At 54.9% G+C, this 18,178-nt stretch overlaps 1 protein-coding gene across 2 annotated transcripts in view; it reads right to left on the bottom strand.

Moving 5' to 3' along the window:
• Window positions 1-17,823, bottom strand: part of PYGB (glycogen phosphorylase B) — a 45,512-nt gene extending 27,689 nt beyond the window's left edge. Inside the window, exons 1-2 of one of the 2 annotated variants that reach the window (XM_045009027.1) lie at window positions 17,498-17,819; window positions 4,430-4,531 (exon numbers count right to left, since the gene is read on the bottom strand). In XM_045009027.1, the coding sequence (XP_044864962.1) occupies window positions 4,430-4,531; window positions 17,498-17,740 (345 nt within the window). In that variant the 5' untranslated portion in view covers window positions 17,741-17,819. Of the gene's footprint in view, window positions 1-4,429; window positions 4,532-17,497 lie in introns of both variants that reach the window. The other variant, XR_006577867.1, reaches the window with a different exon arrangement.
• Between the last annotated feature and the right edge of the window lie 355 nt (window positions 17,824-18,178).

Genomic DNA, 18,178 nt, shown 5'->3' with positions numbered 1-18,178 from the left:
TCCTCCTTTCCAGGGTTAGTAACTGTACCTTGAGCCTCAAAGGATTCTGGAGCCCAGGGGTTTCTTAGCCCAGAATATGGTTAATGCCAAGTTCACAGGTTGACCTTGCAAGTTATTCCTGCTATGCTGAAATGTCCCCCAATGTTCTGGCTCAGAACTTCCCAGCTGAAAGCCAGCAACAAATATGGCTGCTTCAGCTCTGACCTTCCAAAACTGTCCACTGACCTACCCCCAGCATCAATTGCCCCAAACCTCCTCCACAGCCACTCAGGAAGGCCAAGCCTCCACTCCCATCACTAAAACTAATGCCTAGGGCTGGCTGAAAATTTCAAAGACGACCTTTTCTCATCAGAAAACGGGGTTTTGTCAAAGTTGAAATTTTTGGTGGGAAAAGATCAATTTCGGCAGAATTTTCCATGGGGAAAAATGGAAACAAAATGCAGAGATTAATGCAGTTCTGAAATGAAGCATCTGCCAGAGTGCATCATGGGAGATGTAGTCCAATGGGGGAGCAAGGCCCGCAAGAGAGACTGGGAGCAAAAAGAACTCAGAACTACAACTCCCAGGAGGCAACAGAGTAGGCTCAGGGGGATGCAGAGATTAATGTGAACCTGAAACAAAAGATTTTGATGTTTCTGAATTGAGATTTTTCCAGAACTTTCTATTCCATCAGAAGTTTCAATATTTCAAATCGGGATGAAAACAAACATTTAACTGTTGGAATTTCCCACAGGACAGAAATCCTGGTTTTTGATCATGTCTTCTAATTCCACTTTAAATTCACTTTAAATCTGGGGCTAGCTAGTTACCGAGAGCAGAGTGGGATCAGAAGCTGAGGCTGCCATGCTTGCTGTCCACAGATGGAGGAGCAATTCTGGGTGCGATTATTCTACCAAAATAATCCCTCGCCTGGAGGCAGTCATACCGGCACAAAGGTGCCTTGCACTGGCATAGCTTATTCCCATACCGGAATAGCTGCACTGCTATAAAGCACTTTTATACTGGTATAACTGTGTCCACACTAGGGCATTGATACCATGTTAGCCACACCAGTATTGTTAAAGCAGCACAGCTTGTGTGTGTTGACAAGCCCTTGGTTGACTTAAAAGACTTTTCTTCCTCTAAAGGGATGTAAATGGTGTGGATGGGAGGGAAAGAATTACATCATTACACATTTCCCCACAAAACCCTGCCTGCCTTTCCTATTACTGATGTCACAGCAACTCCACCTGGCAGCTCCCGAGTCTTCCACTTTATTTAGCCCAGAATTTGTTTTTTTATTTCTAAATAGGGAGCACCATTAAATACAGAAATAGTTCATTGATCTAATTCACAGATGTAAACCACTTGTCAGCCAAGGATCCCAGAGCCCTTCCTAGGGAGGAAGTGGTTAGACCGCTGGCTAGGACTCAGGGAACCTGGGATCTATTCCCAGCTCCATCACTGACCTTGAGCAAGTCACTCCAATTCCCTGTGCCTCAGTTTCCTGTCTGTAAGAAGGGGATGATAACACTTCCCTTAGGGGAGCATTATGTGTATTAATTAGCAATTATCAGTAGACTGTTTTAAGTAGTAAAGTGCCAAGTATTAACGAACATTCAGCCTCTGCACTATTATGCCGTTTTACGGGGAGTGACAGCAATGGAGAACTTTAGCGTCAGACACACTTACCAATATGTGGTTTTTGGACAAGTCCAAGTAGGTAATTATGGGTGTGATTTATTTTTTTTTACCAATATAATTATGCCAGTACAACCCCTAGTGTGGACACCGTTACACCCCATACGGGCATGCAGTTAACAACTAGAAGCACATTTATACCGGTATAACAGCGTCCGCACTAGAGGGGTTGTACAGGAACAGCTATACCAGAATAGTTACAGCAGTGCAACTTGTGTGTGTAGATGCGGTCTAAGTGTCTCCTCCTTCAGCAGGGCCAGCCCAGGGATGTATCGTTCAACATCTCTCCAAGTCACGCTACCTTGGCTTGTTGGGTTTAATTTCCAGGGGGCTTTACTGAGCGGAGTTGTGAGCAAAGGCCAGGTAGCGAAAGGAGACTGAGGGCCTATGTGATAGGCCCTGATCCCGGAACGACCTCAGTGTGGGCAGAGTCCCAGTGGGGTTCCATGCGCAAGTGCCACGAGCAAGATCGGGGCCGAAGTCCCCTGTTACTAGCAGAGGAAGCTACAGCAACAGCATGAAGAGGTTTCGAGTTTATTCCTCGTGGACTCTTCTCCCACTGCCGTGTATTGTGTTACTGGCAGCCTGTACATCGCACTCTGCAGATGGATCCTGCAGCGACTGTTTTCCATCACAAAAGCTTTGTTCCGATCAACAACCACTGAAACAAAAATATCCCCAAGCCAAGCTCAGCCTCTTGAATCTTTAACGAGCTGGATGATACACGCACACATTTCAAGCTATCAGACTTGCTTCAAGGACAGAGGATACTGGGGCCTCTGCCAAAGTCACTAGCTTTCATGAGTCACGGTACTTTCAAGGGAGCAATAACATTAGACCAAACGTGGGTAGATTAGATGGAAGCTTCAGGATGCTGTAAAATTAATGAGCTTTGCACAAGCCATTTGCTTTGGTTACCGATGGCAAAAGGGGGAGGAATTAAAGAGAGAGAGCAAACAGTGATGCTGATAAGACATGGGCCACATGTGTATGTTACATCCCCATTCCTGATTCTCCGTTTGTTCTGTCTGGTTAGGCTGTCAGCTCTGGAGGGCAGGGTCACGCCGCTGCCCTGGTCCGTGACACACCCAGGACGGATGCTTGTGAGGATACAGAACAATGATGAGCATTTCCCTGCCTGCCCCAGTGTTTTGACAGGCTCCTGCCCGGTTCCCCCTCCACCCAAGTTCTCTTCTGGCAGAGGCAACTCCAGGGAACCTGGTGGGAGTCGGAGTGGAGTCGGGTGGGGATTCGGGTCACAGGAATGACAGACTCATAGAAATGTGGGTCTAGAAGAGCCCATCTTGTCCAGCGCCCTGCGCTGAGGCAGGACCCAGTAAACTGAGACCCTCCCTGACGGGGGTCTGTGTAAAGCAGTCAGTGGGTCTGTTACAGAAGCACTGCATAACTGTGGGAGAGGGTAAGAGGAGGGATTGCTCCGTTTTCCTTCCCTTACGATGCTTCCAGCCCCAAGGAGGCCATGCTTTGCTCAGGGCCGCACCACGCCCGGCTCACCAACACTTCGTAACAAGCTGCCACAATGCGTAGGCTCTACAGCCCGATTCCCAGAGGTATTCGTGCCCTGGAGCAGGCTGCAGCAGTGTCTGGGCTCTGCAGGCCGGCTCCACCACCCAGCGAACTCAGCAGAGCCTCTCAGTGGGGCTTCAAACCTTGGGCCTGAGTCTCCTCTCACTCACCCTGATGTAAATTATGAGTAAATACACTGAGGCCAGTGGAGTTACACTGGTGTAAATGAGAGGCCTCAGCTCCTGCTGATCAATGGGTGCACATGTACCAGAGCCCCCGTTGGGTGGCTGATATTCTAGCTTTAGAGAGTTATAGAGCTGGCTGAAAACTGAAAAGATTTGACCAACTTTTGAAAAATCAATTAAAAAAAAAAGTCATGAACTTTTTCATTCACATTTCACTGGTTTTGACCAGCTCTACATGGGACTATACGAGTGTGTTTGTAGTTAAGCACATCTAAACATTTCATTGTCACCTGCAAAGTGCTCAATGCCTTGCAAGATCAAGCCCCAAACCATTATCCAGCTGCATCACTGAAATGGATGGGTGTTTTGCCACTGTCTTGTCAGAGCTTCATCAGACCCTGTGGGTCCCAACTGATGCTAAGAGAAAATGGGGAAGGGAGCTGGTTGGAAAATGGGTTTTCTTCTGGGGAAATGTTACAAAAATGAAAACACATATACTGTTTGTTGAATTTTCTACAGAAAACTGACTTTTCAGTGACAAACTGAAAGCTTTTAAAAAAAAACAAAAAAAACCCTGAAATATTTCTACTAGGAAATGCTGCGGTGGTGCCTTTTGGGAGTTGTAGGAAAAGCCTCTCATGTTCCCATTCTCCTCTCCAGGCTCAGCTCCCTTGTCAGACTACATTTCCCACTATGCACCGTGATCTCCCCTCCTGGTGATAGCAGGCAGTTGCATCATGGGAATCCTTAGCTATAGTGCATTATGGGAAATGTGTCTGGGTGAGGTGCACAGCCCATTTAGGACAATGGGGACAATTGTCTCATTTAGGACAATGAGAAAACCAAACCACAACTCCCAGGAGGAAATACTTTCATTTACAGGAGTTTGGCTTTTTGATGGAAAAAAATCAAAATTTTCCATAGACAGCAGAGACAGCTTAAAAAAATTAGTTTTGTCAAAAATCAATTTTCTTTCTAAACAAATTTTGGCAAAAAAGTTTTGCTTGACTCTAACCAGGACTTGCAGAGAAATTTACCTGGTAAATGGCTTCATCACAGACATTCTGCATACCCAAGTTCACCATTGTATTCTGCAGGGTGCGGCCCATGTAGAATTCCAGAGACAGGTAATAAATACGCTGGTGGAATACATCAAAAGGACAGAAGGAAGAAAATTAATTTTACTTCCCAGGCTGAGACTTTGCAACACAAAGGGGGCTGAATATGGAGGTGAAATGTACACATATTCTATGAAGAAAAACTAATGTTAATGCACAATTAAGACTGGAAAAACGCAATCGGGTCCATTGACAGACATACTGCCTCTTGCTCCAGGACATGCTAACGGCAAGGACAATTAGCACTGGAACAAGTTACAAAGGGCTGTGGTAGAGTCTCCAACTCTGGCAATTTTAAAATCCAGATTGGATGTTTTTCAAAAAGCTTTGCTCTAGAAATTGCTCTGGGGATGTTCTCTGGCCTGTGTTAGACCGGAGGTCAGGCTAGATGGTCACAACAGTCCCTTCTGGCCTTGGAATCTATGAATCTTTGTTTCTGAATCTGTGCTCTCTCTCTCAATAGCTATTCTGACTTTGAGCCAAGCACTGATCCTTCCTCAAAAGGACGTCTGAGCAATGTGCACAGAGGGACACACTCCACCAGACCCTGGGAAAGAGCCCTCCCCCCGTTCTCGCCCCTCAGATCTAAAGAACAGGGTTTGTATTTCACACAGAGGGACTGTGTCCTCCCCTATATCCAACAGGGCAGGGTCGTATCCTTTTCCAGAAAACACCCCCACCTTGTTAGCAGATGTTGATCCCGCTGGGGAATGTTAAGTGGGTTCTGCTGACTCAGGCTCATTATCCTACTCAGATAGGAGAGAGGGACTGACACTCTGGAGTGGAGTGAAGTGACACGACCTCATCTCACCCTAGGAGCTGCCAAGCCTCGGAAGAGAATTTGCCATGAATTTTGCGTGATTTTTGTTTTCATTTCCTTGTTAATAAAGCCAGTCCCTGGTAAGCCATAAGTGTGGTCTGTTTTAGAGCAGGCTGGAAAAGCTATAAAGATGTCGCTAATTTTATTAGTTATTGGTGTGAGAGCACCAGTGACTCCCACACTGCATACATGCCTCGTGCGAGCACCAAGGTCATGTTCCTGTATGGCTTGCTTTGCCTTTTGAAGAAGTTTCTGAAGTACGTCCTACCAGCAATGTGCCCCATATGTTCCTCCCCAAAAGGAGGCATGCAGCCATCAAGCAGTCCCTCCTAACACAATACACTTCATTGTGAAGAGGGTTCACGTTAGGTCTCTTTGTGCTCAGATGCAATTCTCAGCTTGCCTCAATTCAGGACAGCACTAGCGCTGGGGAGGGAACTGGTTTCCCTTTTCCACACTGGAACAAAACAAGACCCTTGGAAGTTGTTGTTTGTTTGTGTTTTTGTTGTTTTTTTGGGAAAGAGAGCGAGCATGCCCCTGTGATGTGGGAGGCCCAGATTCAAGTCCGTGGTCTGAATCAGGCAAGCCCAGACCTGAACCTGGGTTCCAGTCCAAGTGCGCTAACCATTAGGCTATCGGCTATTCTAGCGTGGGTCTCTCTCTCTCCGGTTTTCACTAGGAATTCCATCCTAGGTCTGAGAAATCTTTCCCAAAAATTGGATTGAAACTGGCACATTCCCACAAGAAGTTTCGCTTTCATTGGATTGACATTTTCTGACCAAAAAAAGTTCCATCCAAAAACTCCTGCCTGGCTCTAGTGAACACGGCTTAACCCCCTTGAAATCAGTTAAAGTGAAGCTCCTCCAGCGATAGAGAGGCCTTCCTGAATTGTAGCCGTGCCGCCTGTTGCGTAACATGGACCACGTTTTGTTTGTCAGAGAGATCTTGTGAGGAACTTATCAGCCAAGTGTCCCTGTGCCTATCTCTGCCCAGAGCATGATTTTGCTACAGCAGGCTGCCATTTTCTGATAAGATTGTTTCCCCAATTAACTTGGAACGCAAGTGATCTGGGAGCCCTAGCTGTATATTTATAAAACCATTCTTCACAGCGAAGTGCTGCTTTTTTGCAGCTGAAATGCCACACACAGGGCCTGTCACATTCATTTAAGATTCCTAATTGTATTCATCAACGTGGGCCTGACCCAAAGTCAATGGGAGTCTTCACTGGGCTTTTGATCAGGCGTATGCCAGGAGCTATTTCCTAGCATGACGGTCATCCCTGTTGAGACATGTAGAAATAAATCAGTGCCAGGCTGATCACCCTCTATGAGATTCTGGGAATAAAAAGAAAGTGCAGTGCCTGGGTTTCGCTCAATAAATATGGACTCAACTTTCCACCACCATTTAAAGCAACACGCATCCCTCTGGGGTCTATTGGCAAGGGCTGGAATTTTAAATGAATCACATGTTCCAGGAGACTTGGCTTGCTGAGGCAGATTAGGGTTGAGAAAATGTCATGGCTGGAAATCAGGGAGTGTCAAAAGTTATTGGCAGTGGTTTTGGTTACAGGGGGCCATGGGATGAATTTCATCCTAAAATGATCTATCCAACTGTTCTGCTTCAGCAATCCATTTCACACAGTGAATGGGTAACCTGAATTATTGATCCAGTTGGTACGTCAAACCACCCTTAATTTTGAGACTGTGGCATTATTTTAAGTACCACTTGTCTTTCTACACCATCACTGCAACAATACAAGAGCCATGGGGATTTATGGGTTAAACAGCCATACTTGTCTGATCAGCACCGTGCAACAATATTAACTAATATTTGATAGGGACATCAACATGATAACAAAAAGTTATGTGGGAAGATGTTCCCCTGAGCTCCTGTGAGTCTGTCTGCAGCAAATGGCTTTATCCGAGCCCAGTTTCTCACTGGATAAATATTTGACCAGCATCCGTTCCATGGATCATTTCTTCTTTGGAAAACACTAAGTTAAGGAAGTAGGATAAGCAATAACATTGGTTAGTCCCCTCCCACTCTGACTTTAATACGTTTCATTCCTTTGAAATAAGCAACTGGTACACAGCCAAGAGGTTGCTATTATATTCTTTCATAGAATCATAGAAGATCAGGGTTGGAAGGGACCTCAGGAGGTCACCTAGTCCAACCCCCTGCTCAAAGCAGGACCAATCCCCAGACAGATTTTTACCCCAGTGCTCTAAATGGCACCCTAAAGGATTGAACTCTCAACCCTGGGTTTAGCAGGCCAATGCTCAAACCACTGAGCTATTCTCCCCCCCGCCCCCCAAACATGTATAACATGCCTAACATGCCTAAGCAGGAGCACTTGTTTGGGGAGACCATCCTAGTTTTAAAAGAGCCACATTTTGCAGTGGGATGCATGCTAAATAAAGCCCACTTATAGCATTCATATCAGAATGTGAGTGAATCAAACTATAAGAAGTGGGCGAAACAGAACCAAACCATTCCTTTTACAGCACTAGGAAACTGTCCTGCAAGAAAACCACGATGTATGAATCAAGGTTCACATTCTCAGCTCGTGTACAGCAGCTGAGAATCTAGACTCAAATTCCTATGTTAAATCGACACTTCTTCAAGGCAAATTTGACCTAAATTTGAGGTTCTGTAAAAGCTTACAAAACTTTAGACGTGTTTCCATTCATTTTTGTTCATTACAATAGAAACAATTTTCTTTTAAACAGCTACCTATTTCTCTGCAGTTTTGGCACTCAAACATTACAGCACTCTGCTAGTATGAGAACCCGATCGTGAAATCGATTAGAAACTGTCTAGGAGCAGAAGTGAAACCGACTCGCCCATTTCCATTGGCCAGGATGAAGGGAATAAAAAGTGTCAAAAGGCACAGAGAAGAGTCTTTAATGTTCTCAATTTTAATAGTCTTCTGCAGGTTCCCATATCACTTCATGCCTTGATTTGACTAAGCTGAGAGTAAATATGACCAGGCAATGTTTTAAATCTTTCTTTAGACACTTTTCTCTGTATGCCTCCTAGTGAGCCTCTGTCCAGCCTAGTTTTTGAGTGTGGCAAGTGATGCGGTCGATCGCCTGCAAAACACTCTCTCCTTCCTTGTATCTCCCTGGATTAAGAGGAAGGATGGTGCATATTTGCTCTTCTGAATGAGGGACAGAAAAGGTACTTTAAGACAGAAAACATGGAATGTGCCCTTCATCTAAATCTCTATTGGGCGTATATCATGCATGAAACAAACACGGTACTGCCACAGTACCTGGTCCAATGCCCACTGAAGTCTATAGCCATGTCTATATGAGAGACTTTTGTGGGCAGATCAAAGGCAGCGGCTAAAGTATGATTTTTTGGGAGGAGAGGAGGGTGTCACATTTCTATACCAGCAAAATCTCTAATGTAGCCACAGTAATAGCCGCATAATGGTGCTCTTGCCAATACGTTTTATTTCACTCGCCGAACTGGTATAGACTACAACAGCAAAGGAACTTTTCCGACAGCATAAACTGTGTTTACAGTAGGAGGCTTTGCTGGTATAGTTATTCCAGCAAACTTTTCTAAAGCCTCCCTGGCCTATGGAAGCCCTTCAGTGCTCACTGAGATCAACAGAAGCACAGGCCTTTAATCCAGGCTGATTATTTGAGCGGACAAGTGTTACATTTCCTGATTTGTGTAATACAGCTGTTCTGCTGTGACATGCAGGTGAGTGGTTCATTTCACAGCTGCATTCTTATACCGCTGTCTCTCTCCCCTGCTCCCCAGAAGAACTACACAGGCATTGCTCCCCCCTAGCAGGATGAAGGAGACACCCTGCTGAACTGGGTGAAATTCTCTGGCCTGTTATACGGATCAAACTAGATTTATGAATCTAGGTCAGCCCCACGACTTGGCACATTTAAAGCTACACTGGACAAAGCTCTAGAAGCCACACACGGAACAACCCTGCTCTGACAAGGGGATGGACTAGATCAGCATTTCTCAAACTGGGGTCCCCGAGGGTATTCCGGGGGGTCCGTGGGCCCCACTGATCAACTCCTCCCCCTCCCTCTATCTCCTGGAGGCTACTGAAGCCAAACCGGGAGATTTTAGGCACTAAAAGTCCGGCGGCACCGCAGGGCTAAGGCAGGCTCCCTGCCTGCCCTGGCTCTGCGCCACTCCCAGAAGTGGCCGGCACATCCTTGCAGCCAAGCCCCTGCCCCAGCCCAGAGCCCGCACCCAAACTCCCTCCCAGAGCCTGCAGCCCACACCCTCCCCGCACCCAAACTCCCTCCCAGAACCAGACCCTGCCCTCCCCCCCCAGACTCTCCCTCCCAGAACCAGACCCCGCACCCCCCCACACCCAAACTCCCTCCCAGAGCCTGCAGCCCACACCCCCCCACACCCAAACTCCCTCCCAGAGCCTGCAGCCCACACCCCCTCCTGCACCCAAACTCCCCCCCAGAACCAGACCCCGCCCTCCCCCCACACCCAAACTCCCTCCCAGACCCAGACCCTGCACCCAAACTCCCTCTTAGAACCAGACCCCGCACCCCCTCCCACACCCAGACTCCCTCCCAGATCCTGCAGCCCACACCCTCCCTCATCCAAACTCCCTCCGAGATCCTGCACCTCCCCTCTCCCCCCGCACCCAAATTCATTCCCAGAGCCAGCACCCCCCACCCCATCCTGCACCCCAACCCCCTGCCCCAGCCTGGGGGACAGTGGGTGATGGAGGGAGGGGGGATGGGAAGAGGTGGGGAAGGGGACGGAGCGGAGTGGGGCTGAGGCCTGGGGCAGAGCAGGGGAGTTTGGGGGTCCTCGGGAGGCTAGTCTGAGAGCCGCTGCACTGGATGACCTGACCGCTCTTTCGATATATAACTCCGCAGCCGCGCAGGCCTCGGACTGACTTGTTCCGCTGCCCTGGCAACTGCTGTGACGGCCCTTCCCGTGGGGGTGGCTGGGCCCCAACCCTGCCCGTCAACGCCGCGCTTTGGCCAACGCCCGTCACTCTTAGATCGGGGATTCCGGACCCTCTGGGAAGCGGCCGCGCTGGGTCTGCCCGCCCGGGCTGGAGAAAAGACGGTTACTCACCGTAGTAACTGTTGTTCTTCGAGATGTGTTGCTCCTATCCATTCCAGTTAGGTGTGCGCGCCGCGCGTGCACGGCTCTTCGGAAGATTTTTACCCTAGCAACTCCGGCGGGCCGGCTGGGCGCCCCCTGGAGTGGCGCCGCTATAGCGCAGGATATATACCCCAGCCGGCCCGTCCGCTCCTCAGTTCCTTCTTGCCGGCTACTCCGACAGTGGGGAAGGAGGGCGGGTCTGGAATGGATAGGAGCAACACATCTCGAAGAACAACAGTTACTACAGGTGAGTAACCGTCTTTTCTTCTTCGAGTGATTGCTCCTATGCATTCCAGTTAGGTGATTCCCAAGCCTTATGTAGGCGGTGGGGTCGGAGTTAGATGTTGCAGAACGCAACCGCTAAGCCAGAGGCTGCATCAGCTCTGGACTCTGGGACCAATGAGGCAAAGGTGTGGACCGAGGACCAGGTAGGTGTACAACACATCCCCCGAAAGGGAATGCGAACCAGGAAGGCAGCTGAGAAGCGTGAGCCCTGGCGGAATGTGCAGCAAGGTGGCTCTATGGCACATGGGCCGAAACAGAAGAGGTGCAGATGCACAACGTCATTGAAGATGAAATCCTCTAGGAGGAGACAGGTATGCCCTTCGTCCGGTATGCCGGTACGATGAAGGTTGTGGGGGTGTTACGAGAGGGCTCTGTCCGCTAGATATAGATGTCGAAGGAGGGCAACCGTTGCTCTCCTTGCACAGAGAGTGGCTTCGGAAATAAGACCGGAAGGAAGATATCCTGGTGGATATAAAAGGCCGACACCTCCTTGGGGAGGCAGGTCGGACGTGGTAATAACTGCCCTTGTCCTTGAGGAACACAGTATCCCTTGGGCCTATTGTGAGAGTCTGAAGCTCGGAGACTCGTGTGGCCGCAGGAAAGATTACAGGAAACTGCCTTGCAGGACAGTTATATCAATGAGCATGTTGACATTGGCTCGAATAGGGCAGTCATAAAACTGGGTAGAACCAGATTGAAGAGCCAGGTTTATGGCGGGGCCCCACTTGGGGGGGGGGGGTGCATAAACGCTCCAAGCCCTGAGGAACCAGATGGAATGGAGCGGGATCTCGGCGGGAGAAACATTGCGCGTTTCGGAGCAGCATGAGAAACGCTTCCACTCGGCCAGATACTTTAATCGAATGGACGAATTTTCTACCACCCCGGAGAATCCCGTAGAACCGAGGCCGAACAACGTAACTCGGATCAGTTTAGCCACGCAGGAGTCCTGCTGTGAGGTGCAGGGATTACAAGACCGGGTGGTGAAGGTTGTCGTGATTCCGCGTCATGGGGTCTGTGCCAAGAGGGTTGCTACCGAGAGGTGTAGCAACATGGTGTGCCAGTGCTGCCCAGGTTACACTGGAGCGAACCCGATCAGGGGCGCTTGGTCCCTGCGGAGTTTGAGCAGGACCTTGTGAACCAGCGGGGACAGTGGACAGCGTACGGCAGATGGCTGATCCATGGCCTCAGGAAAATCCTCCAAGACCGAGCCTGGGGAGAGGCCTTGGAACGAGGAGAATTTCTCTCCCTCTCTCCGTTCTCGCGAAAGCGAGGAGGGCTATGCGGGGGAAGACCCACTTCTGGAAAACGGAATAGATAAAGACGGGAGGAAACCACCACTTGTGAGACAGGAAGGATCTGCTGAGACGATCCGCCAGCTGAATCGCCTGGTACACAAGGCAGACTGCTCTCAGCTCTCAGACACTGATGTGTAAGGCCAGCTCTTGCGCTGACCGAAGGCCGTGAGTGCGAAACTACACCAGGTGCGCACCCAGCCGAGAGATGGGCTGTCTGTCACGAGGGACCCCGAGGGGTGAATGAAACAGCATCCCCGGATACACCGGGGAGGACGCCGACTCCCGGTCGAGGGAGCGTAGGCTGCTCGGTGGAAACGAGATGACCACGAGTATGCCATCTCTGCCCGGGTGGCACCCCCAGGTGAGCCACGATTGAAGTGAACAGAGGCAAAGCCTGGTATGTTTAGTTGCAAACGTGTAGACAGCCATGTGACTCAGGAAACCGAGGCAAGAGCGAGCCCAAGTTGGCGGGAAGGTCCGTAGACCTTGTACAATTGTTACCCTCACCTGAAACCAAGGCTGAGGAAAGCAGGCTCTGGCGAGTCTGGAGTCCAGGACGGCCCCAATGAATTCCCTTCCCTATATGGGAATCAGAGTGGATTTTACTATTGATCATCAGGCCTAGACACAGGAAAAGGTTCGTGTCGATGCCCACATGACTGGTACTTTGGGCCCGGGGGTTCTTTGAATGAGCCACTCGTCTAGACACGGAGAACGTGTATCAGACGGTGGCGAAGAAAGGCGGCGATTACAGCCATGCACCTTGAATACCCCTGGGCTGTATAGAGGCCAACCGGGAGGGCCGTATACTGGGAATAACGATGGTAGGCCCCAAACCGAGGGTACCTTCTGTGTGGAAGAGAAATGGCAATGTGAAAAACACGCGCCCTTCATATCAAGGGCGGCGTACCAGTCTCCGGGATCCCAGGATGGGATGACGGTCGCCCTGGGTACCATGCGGAACTCATCTGCATCGTGACTTGTTGAGTTCCTGCAGGCCTAGGATAGGTCTGAGACCTCCCTTCGCTTAGGGGAATAGGTTTCGCCCTTAGGTACCTCCTGTATAGCTCCGATGAGGAGGAGCGTCCGCACCTCTTGCCAGAGGAATCGCTCGTGAGAGGGGTCCTTAGGAGGGGCGAGGATGGGTAGGCTTTTGCCCCATTGGTGGTCAGAAGGACCCTAATTCTGGCTCCTTTGGGGTGCGGATTGATGGCCACGACCGTGTAAGCCACGCCCGCTGGCCATGTCCTGACCTTGTCAAGGCGCAGGGTAAGAGCGGAGGTTGGGGACGGAAGCGTCGGCGCTGAATTACCGGCGTGTGCATGCCGAGAGAGAGAGAGAGCAAAGTGACCCTGCTGCCCTTTAGGTTCTGCAGCCTAGGGCCAGTGTTGTCAGAGAACAGGCCTGTGCCACTGAAGGGCAAGATCTGTATAGCGTGCCGCAGCTGCGAGGGAAGGCTCGATAACTGGAGTCCTGAAACGCGCCGCGTGGCAGCACCCGAGGCCAGAGTCATGGCAGCGGAGTCAGCTGCGTCCAACGAGGCCTGGAGGGAAGCTCTCTCCAGCTCCGTCCTTTGCTGCAGGAGGGCATCGAACTCTTGACGGGAGTTCCGAAGAACCGACTCTGTAAATTTGCCCACCGCCACCCACAGTAGCGGATAAGCAGGGCTTGCTGGTTCGCTACACGAAGTTGCAGGGCCCCCTCCGGGTACATCTTATGGCCCAGTAAGACCACACGCCCAGCCTCTTTGGATTTAGGGGCTGGTCGCATTTCGATTAGAGGAGGGCCAGAGGGGTATGTTCCTGCCCCCGCCTCATCTGGGGAGGAGGAAGAAGAAAGGCCCGGGACAAGCGGGTCCTGTGTGGGCTCGAGCTCCTGGACGACCTCCTGATCCGGTGGGATCTGGGAGCCCGGTGCCGAACCGGGGGTTGCTCTGTACCGGTCGGACGGGGACGACTAATTGTCACCTCTGGCACCCAGAGCTCGGAGGGAACGGAGCGAGATGGGATCACCGGTACGCCTCTGGCGTGGTAGTACACCCACGGCGTCCAGAATGACCACTGATAGGTCTCCTCGAAGACTCTGGAGGGCACATCGGAAAACAGAGTGCTACGCATATGAAGTGTCCGCACGGGACGACACTGATGCGTGGCTGGATGGTCCTGGAGGAGCTGAAAGCTCTTGGTAGAGTCTCCGTCTGTAACTGACGTCGCTCGATGCGGCACCGGGGATCGGTACCGGTAGACAGACCGGTACCGAGAACGGGACCTGCCACCGAAGCTGTGCCGGGCGGTCGACCGAGGGCGGTGCCTGAGGCTTGATCGGAGCTGAGTGTCCCGGACCGGCGAATGGGATGCTGACCGGTGCCGCGAGCACTACTGGTACCAACAGGGAGAACGGCGCCGAGACCTAGATCGGTGACGGGACCGAGAACATCTGCGGAACCGCGACCCTGAACGGTGCCGCTGTGCGGTGCCGAGGTAGGGTGGTCTGATCAAGGCAGGCTTGCCCATCGACTATGTAACCCCCACCGGCGGTGCCGGGGGTTGAGGCAGCGTAGATGCTGTCGTTGCAATCAGCCCCCTCGCCGTGGACACTGTCTCCGGCGTGGAGGGAATAGTGAGCTCGACCATAGCTGGCACCCCGGATGCAGCTTCATAGTGAGCTCGACCACGGTCCATACCGGGGAGTGTTCCAGCACCGGACTCGACGGCTTTTGCCTGGCCGGAGTTAATGGTGCGGGCATTGTCGGTGCCGCAGTAGACATCGGTGCCGGGCGATCCGACGGAGCATAGCGCTCGGCTGCGGAGCAGGTGGCTCGGACGCAGCTTCAGGGCGAGCTCGACCACGGTCCGTACCGGGGAGCTTTCCGGCACCGGACTCGACGGCTCTTGCCTGGCCAGAGCTAACGGTGTGGATACTGTCGGTGCCGTGGCAGACATCGGTGCCGGGCGATCCGACTGAACATCGCGCTCGACTGCGGAGCAGGCGGCTCGGACGCAGCTTCCAGGCGAGCTCGACCACGGTGCGTACAGGGGAGCTTTCCGGCACCTGACTCGACGGCTCTTGCCTGGCCGGAGTGAAAGGTGCGGATATTGTCGGTGCCACGGCAGACATCGGTGCCGGGCGATCTGACGGAGCATAGCGCTCGGCTGCGGAGCAGGCGGCTCGGACGCAGCTTCAGAGCGAGCTCGACCACGGTCCGTACCGGGGAGCTTTCCAGCACCGGACTCGACGGCTCTTGCCTGGCCGGAGTAAAAGGTGCGGATATTGTCGGTGTTGCGGCAGACATCGGTGCCGGGCGATCCGACTGAGCATAGCGCTCGGCTGCGGAGCAGGCGGCTCGGACGCAGCTTCCGGGCGAGCTCGACCACGGTGCGTACCGGGGAGCTTTCCAGCACCGGACTCGACGGCTCTTGCCTGGCCGGAGTAACTCTTCATCCTCCAGGAGAGAGGTCCATGCCGAGGGTACGTCGGAGTCAGTAACGGTGGTGCCAGGAGGCCTTGGCGGCACCGGCGGTCCGGTGCCGAGGGAGCGCGCCCTGAAAACTAACTAGCGCTTGGCGCCGAGAGTGGAGGAGCAAGAGCTGCCTCCCTCAGGAGCTGTTTAAAACGAAAGCCCCGCTCCCCTTTGTTCACTGATTAAGGGCCTCACAAATGCGGCACTTATCTGTGAGGTAATATCCCTCGAGGCACTTAGGAGAAGATCTCTTGTCGGCAGCGGCTTGTGGCCGGCCGAGCATTAGAACACGCTGTGGACCGGGCATCGGACCCGGCCCCGGGTGAGGGGAAGGGGATAAACCCCGACCCCTGTAAAATAAATACACTATACTATTCTACAAACAAACAGAGTTAACTACAACTATAAACAGAACAAGAGAAAACTACGAGTAGCTAGGGAGGTGGAGGTCAGCTGAGCTGTGCTCCACTGTTCCAACGGCCGTCACGGGCGGAAAGAAGGAACTGAGGAGCGGACGGGCCGGCTGGGGTATATATTCAGCGCCATGGCGGCGCCACTCCAGGGGGCGCCCAGCCGGCCCGCCGGAGTTGCTAGGGTAAAAATCTTCCGAAGAGCCGTGCACGCGCGGCGCGCACACCTAACTGGAATGGATAGGAGCAACACATCTCGAAGAAGAACCAGACGTGCCAAGCCGAACTGCGGATCCCACAGGCCCGATGGACTGAGCGCGGCGCGCCAAGACCTCCGGCGGCGGGGCGGGGCACCGGCTCCCGGAGGAGCGACCGGCACCCCGGGGGGCCCCGCTGGCGGGGCCCAGAGCTGCAGGGCCGGACGGGCGCGCTGAAGCCTCAGCATCCGAGCTCGACACCCGCCTGTCCCGCCCGCCGCGGGGGCGGGTCCTTCGCCCGCACATCCAGGCTGCGGGGTCGCCCGCTTAGGCTGGGCTCAGGCGGGGGCGGCCAGATTTCACAGGGGCGGTTCAGACAGGCGGGGCCTTGCCTCGTCCAGCGCCTGCCACCCCCCCCCCCCAGCTCCGGGCAGCCCCCCGCAAAGCCCCGTGTGCCCGGGCCGCGTCCCCCCCCGCAAAGCCCCGTGTGCCCGGGCCGCGTCCCCCCCCCCGCAATGCGCCCCCCGCTCTGCCCCCCCGCAAAGCCCCGTGTGCCCGGGCCGCGTCCCCCCCCCGCAAAGCCCCGGGTGCCCGGGCCGCGTCCCCCCCCGCAAAGCCCCGTGTGCCCGGGCCGCGTCCCCCCCCGCAATGCGCCCCCCGCTCTGCCCCCCCGCAAAGCCCCGTGTGCCCGGGCCGCGTCCCCCCCCCGCAAAGCCCCGGGTGCGCGGGCCGCGTCCCCCCCTCCCCGCTCTGCCCGCCCGGGCCCCCCGCAAAGCCCCGTGTGCCCGGGCCGCGTCCCCCCCCCCGCAATGCGCCCCCCGCTCTGCCCCCCCGCAAAGCCCCGTGTGCCCGGGCCGCGTCCCCCCCCCGCAAAGCCCCGGGTGCCCGGGCCGCGTCCCCCCCCCGCAAAGCCCCGGGTGCCCGGGCCGCGTCCCCCCCCGCAATGCGCCCCCCGCTCTGCCCCCCCGCAAAGCCCCGTGTGCCCGGGCCGCGTCCCCCCCCGCAAAGCCCCGGGTGCCCGGGCCGCGTCCCCCCCTCCCCGCTCTGCCCGCCCGGGCCCCCCGCAAAGCCCCTTGTGCCCGGGCCGCGTCCCCCCCCGCAATGCGCCCCCCGCTCTGCCCCCCCGCAAAGCCCCGTGTGCCCGGGCCGCGTCCCCCCCCCGCAAAGCCCCGGGTGCCTGGGCCGCGTCCCCCCCCGCAAAGCCCCGGGTGCCCGGGCCGCGTCCCCCCCCCGCAATGCGCCCCCCGCTCTGCCCGCCCGGGCCCCCCGCAAAGCCCCGGGTGCCCGGGCCGCGTTCCCCCCCCCCCGCGATGCGTCCCCCGCAAAGCCCCGGGTGCCCGGGCCGCGTCCCCCCCCCGCAAAGCCCCGGGTGCCCGGGCCGCGTCCCCCCCGCCCGGCCCGGCCCTACCTTGGGGTCCCGCTCGTAGTAGCGCTGCTGGGTGCGGATCCAGCGCCCCACCAGCTGGTCCCGCACCGCGTGCGCCAGCGCGAAGAAGTAGTCGCGGGGGGTGGCCACGTTGCGGTCCTTGACCAGCGTGAAGTGCAGGTGCCGGTTGAAGCTTTTCCGCACCTCGGCCACGTCGCCCAGCCCCGCGATGCCCCGCACGCTGATCTGCTTCCGCTTCTCGCTGTCGCTGCGGGGCGCCGCCATGGCCGGGGCTCGCTGCGGGGCCGGGGCCGGGGCTCGCTGCCGGGGACCTGCGGCTCGCTCGGGGCTGCGCGGAGCCCGGCCGGCGCCCGCTGCTGCAGTGAGGAGCCCGGCGCCTGCGCGCTCGCCAAGCCGGGGGCGGGGGGAGCTCTGCAGCCTGGCCGCGAGCCCGGCGAGCCCAGCCCGGCTCGCAGGCGCCGAGCTGCTGCCACGCTCCGCCCCGGGCTCCCCTCGCCGGGCTCTGCAGCAGAAGGCCGGACCCGCCTGCGCCCGGCACCAAAACCCGAGCTCGCCAGGCCCGCACGGGTTTAAGGGCCGGTCCCCGACCCCCCCAGCAAACGGGGCAGGTGGTTCCCTGCGCCCAGCTCAGAGAACAGGATCTTCGGGCTCTCTCGCTTTGCAGGGAGCATGTCCCGGGGGAGCTGCTGGCCTCGGCTGCGA

The sequence above is a fragment of the Mauremys mutica genome, chromosome 3 (assembly GCF_020497125.1).
Source record: "Mauremys mutica isolate MM-2020 ecotype Southern chromosome 3, ASM2049712v1, whole genome shotgun sequence".
Classification (NCBI taxonomy): Eukaryota; Metazoa; Chordata; order Testudines; family Geoemydidae; genus Mauremys; species Mauremys mutica.
Note: the sequence above shows the minus strand (reverse complement) of the source record. Positions and strands in the feature narration are given on the sequence as shown.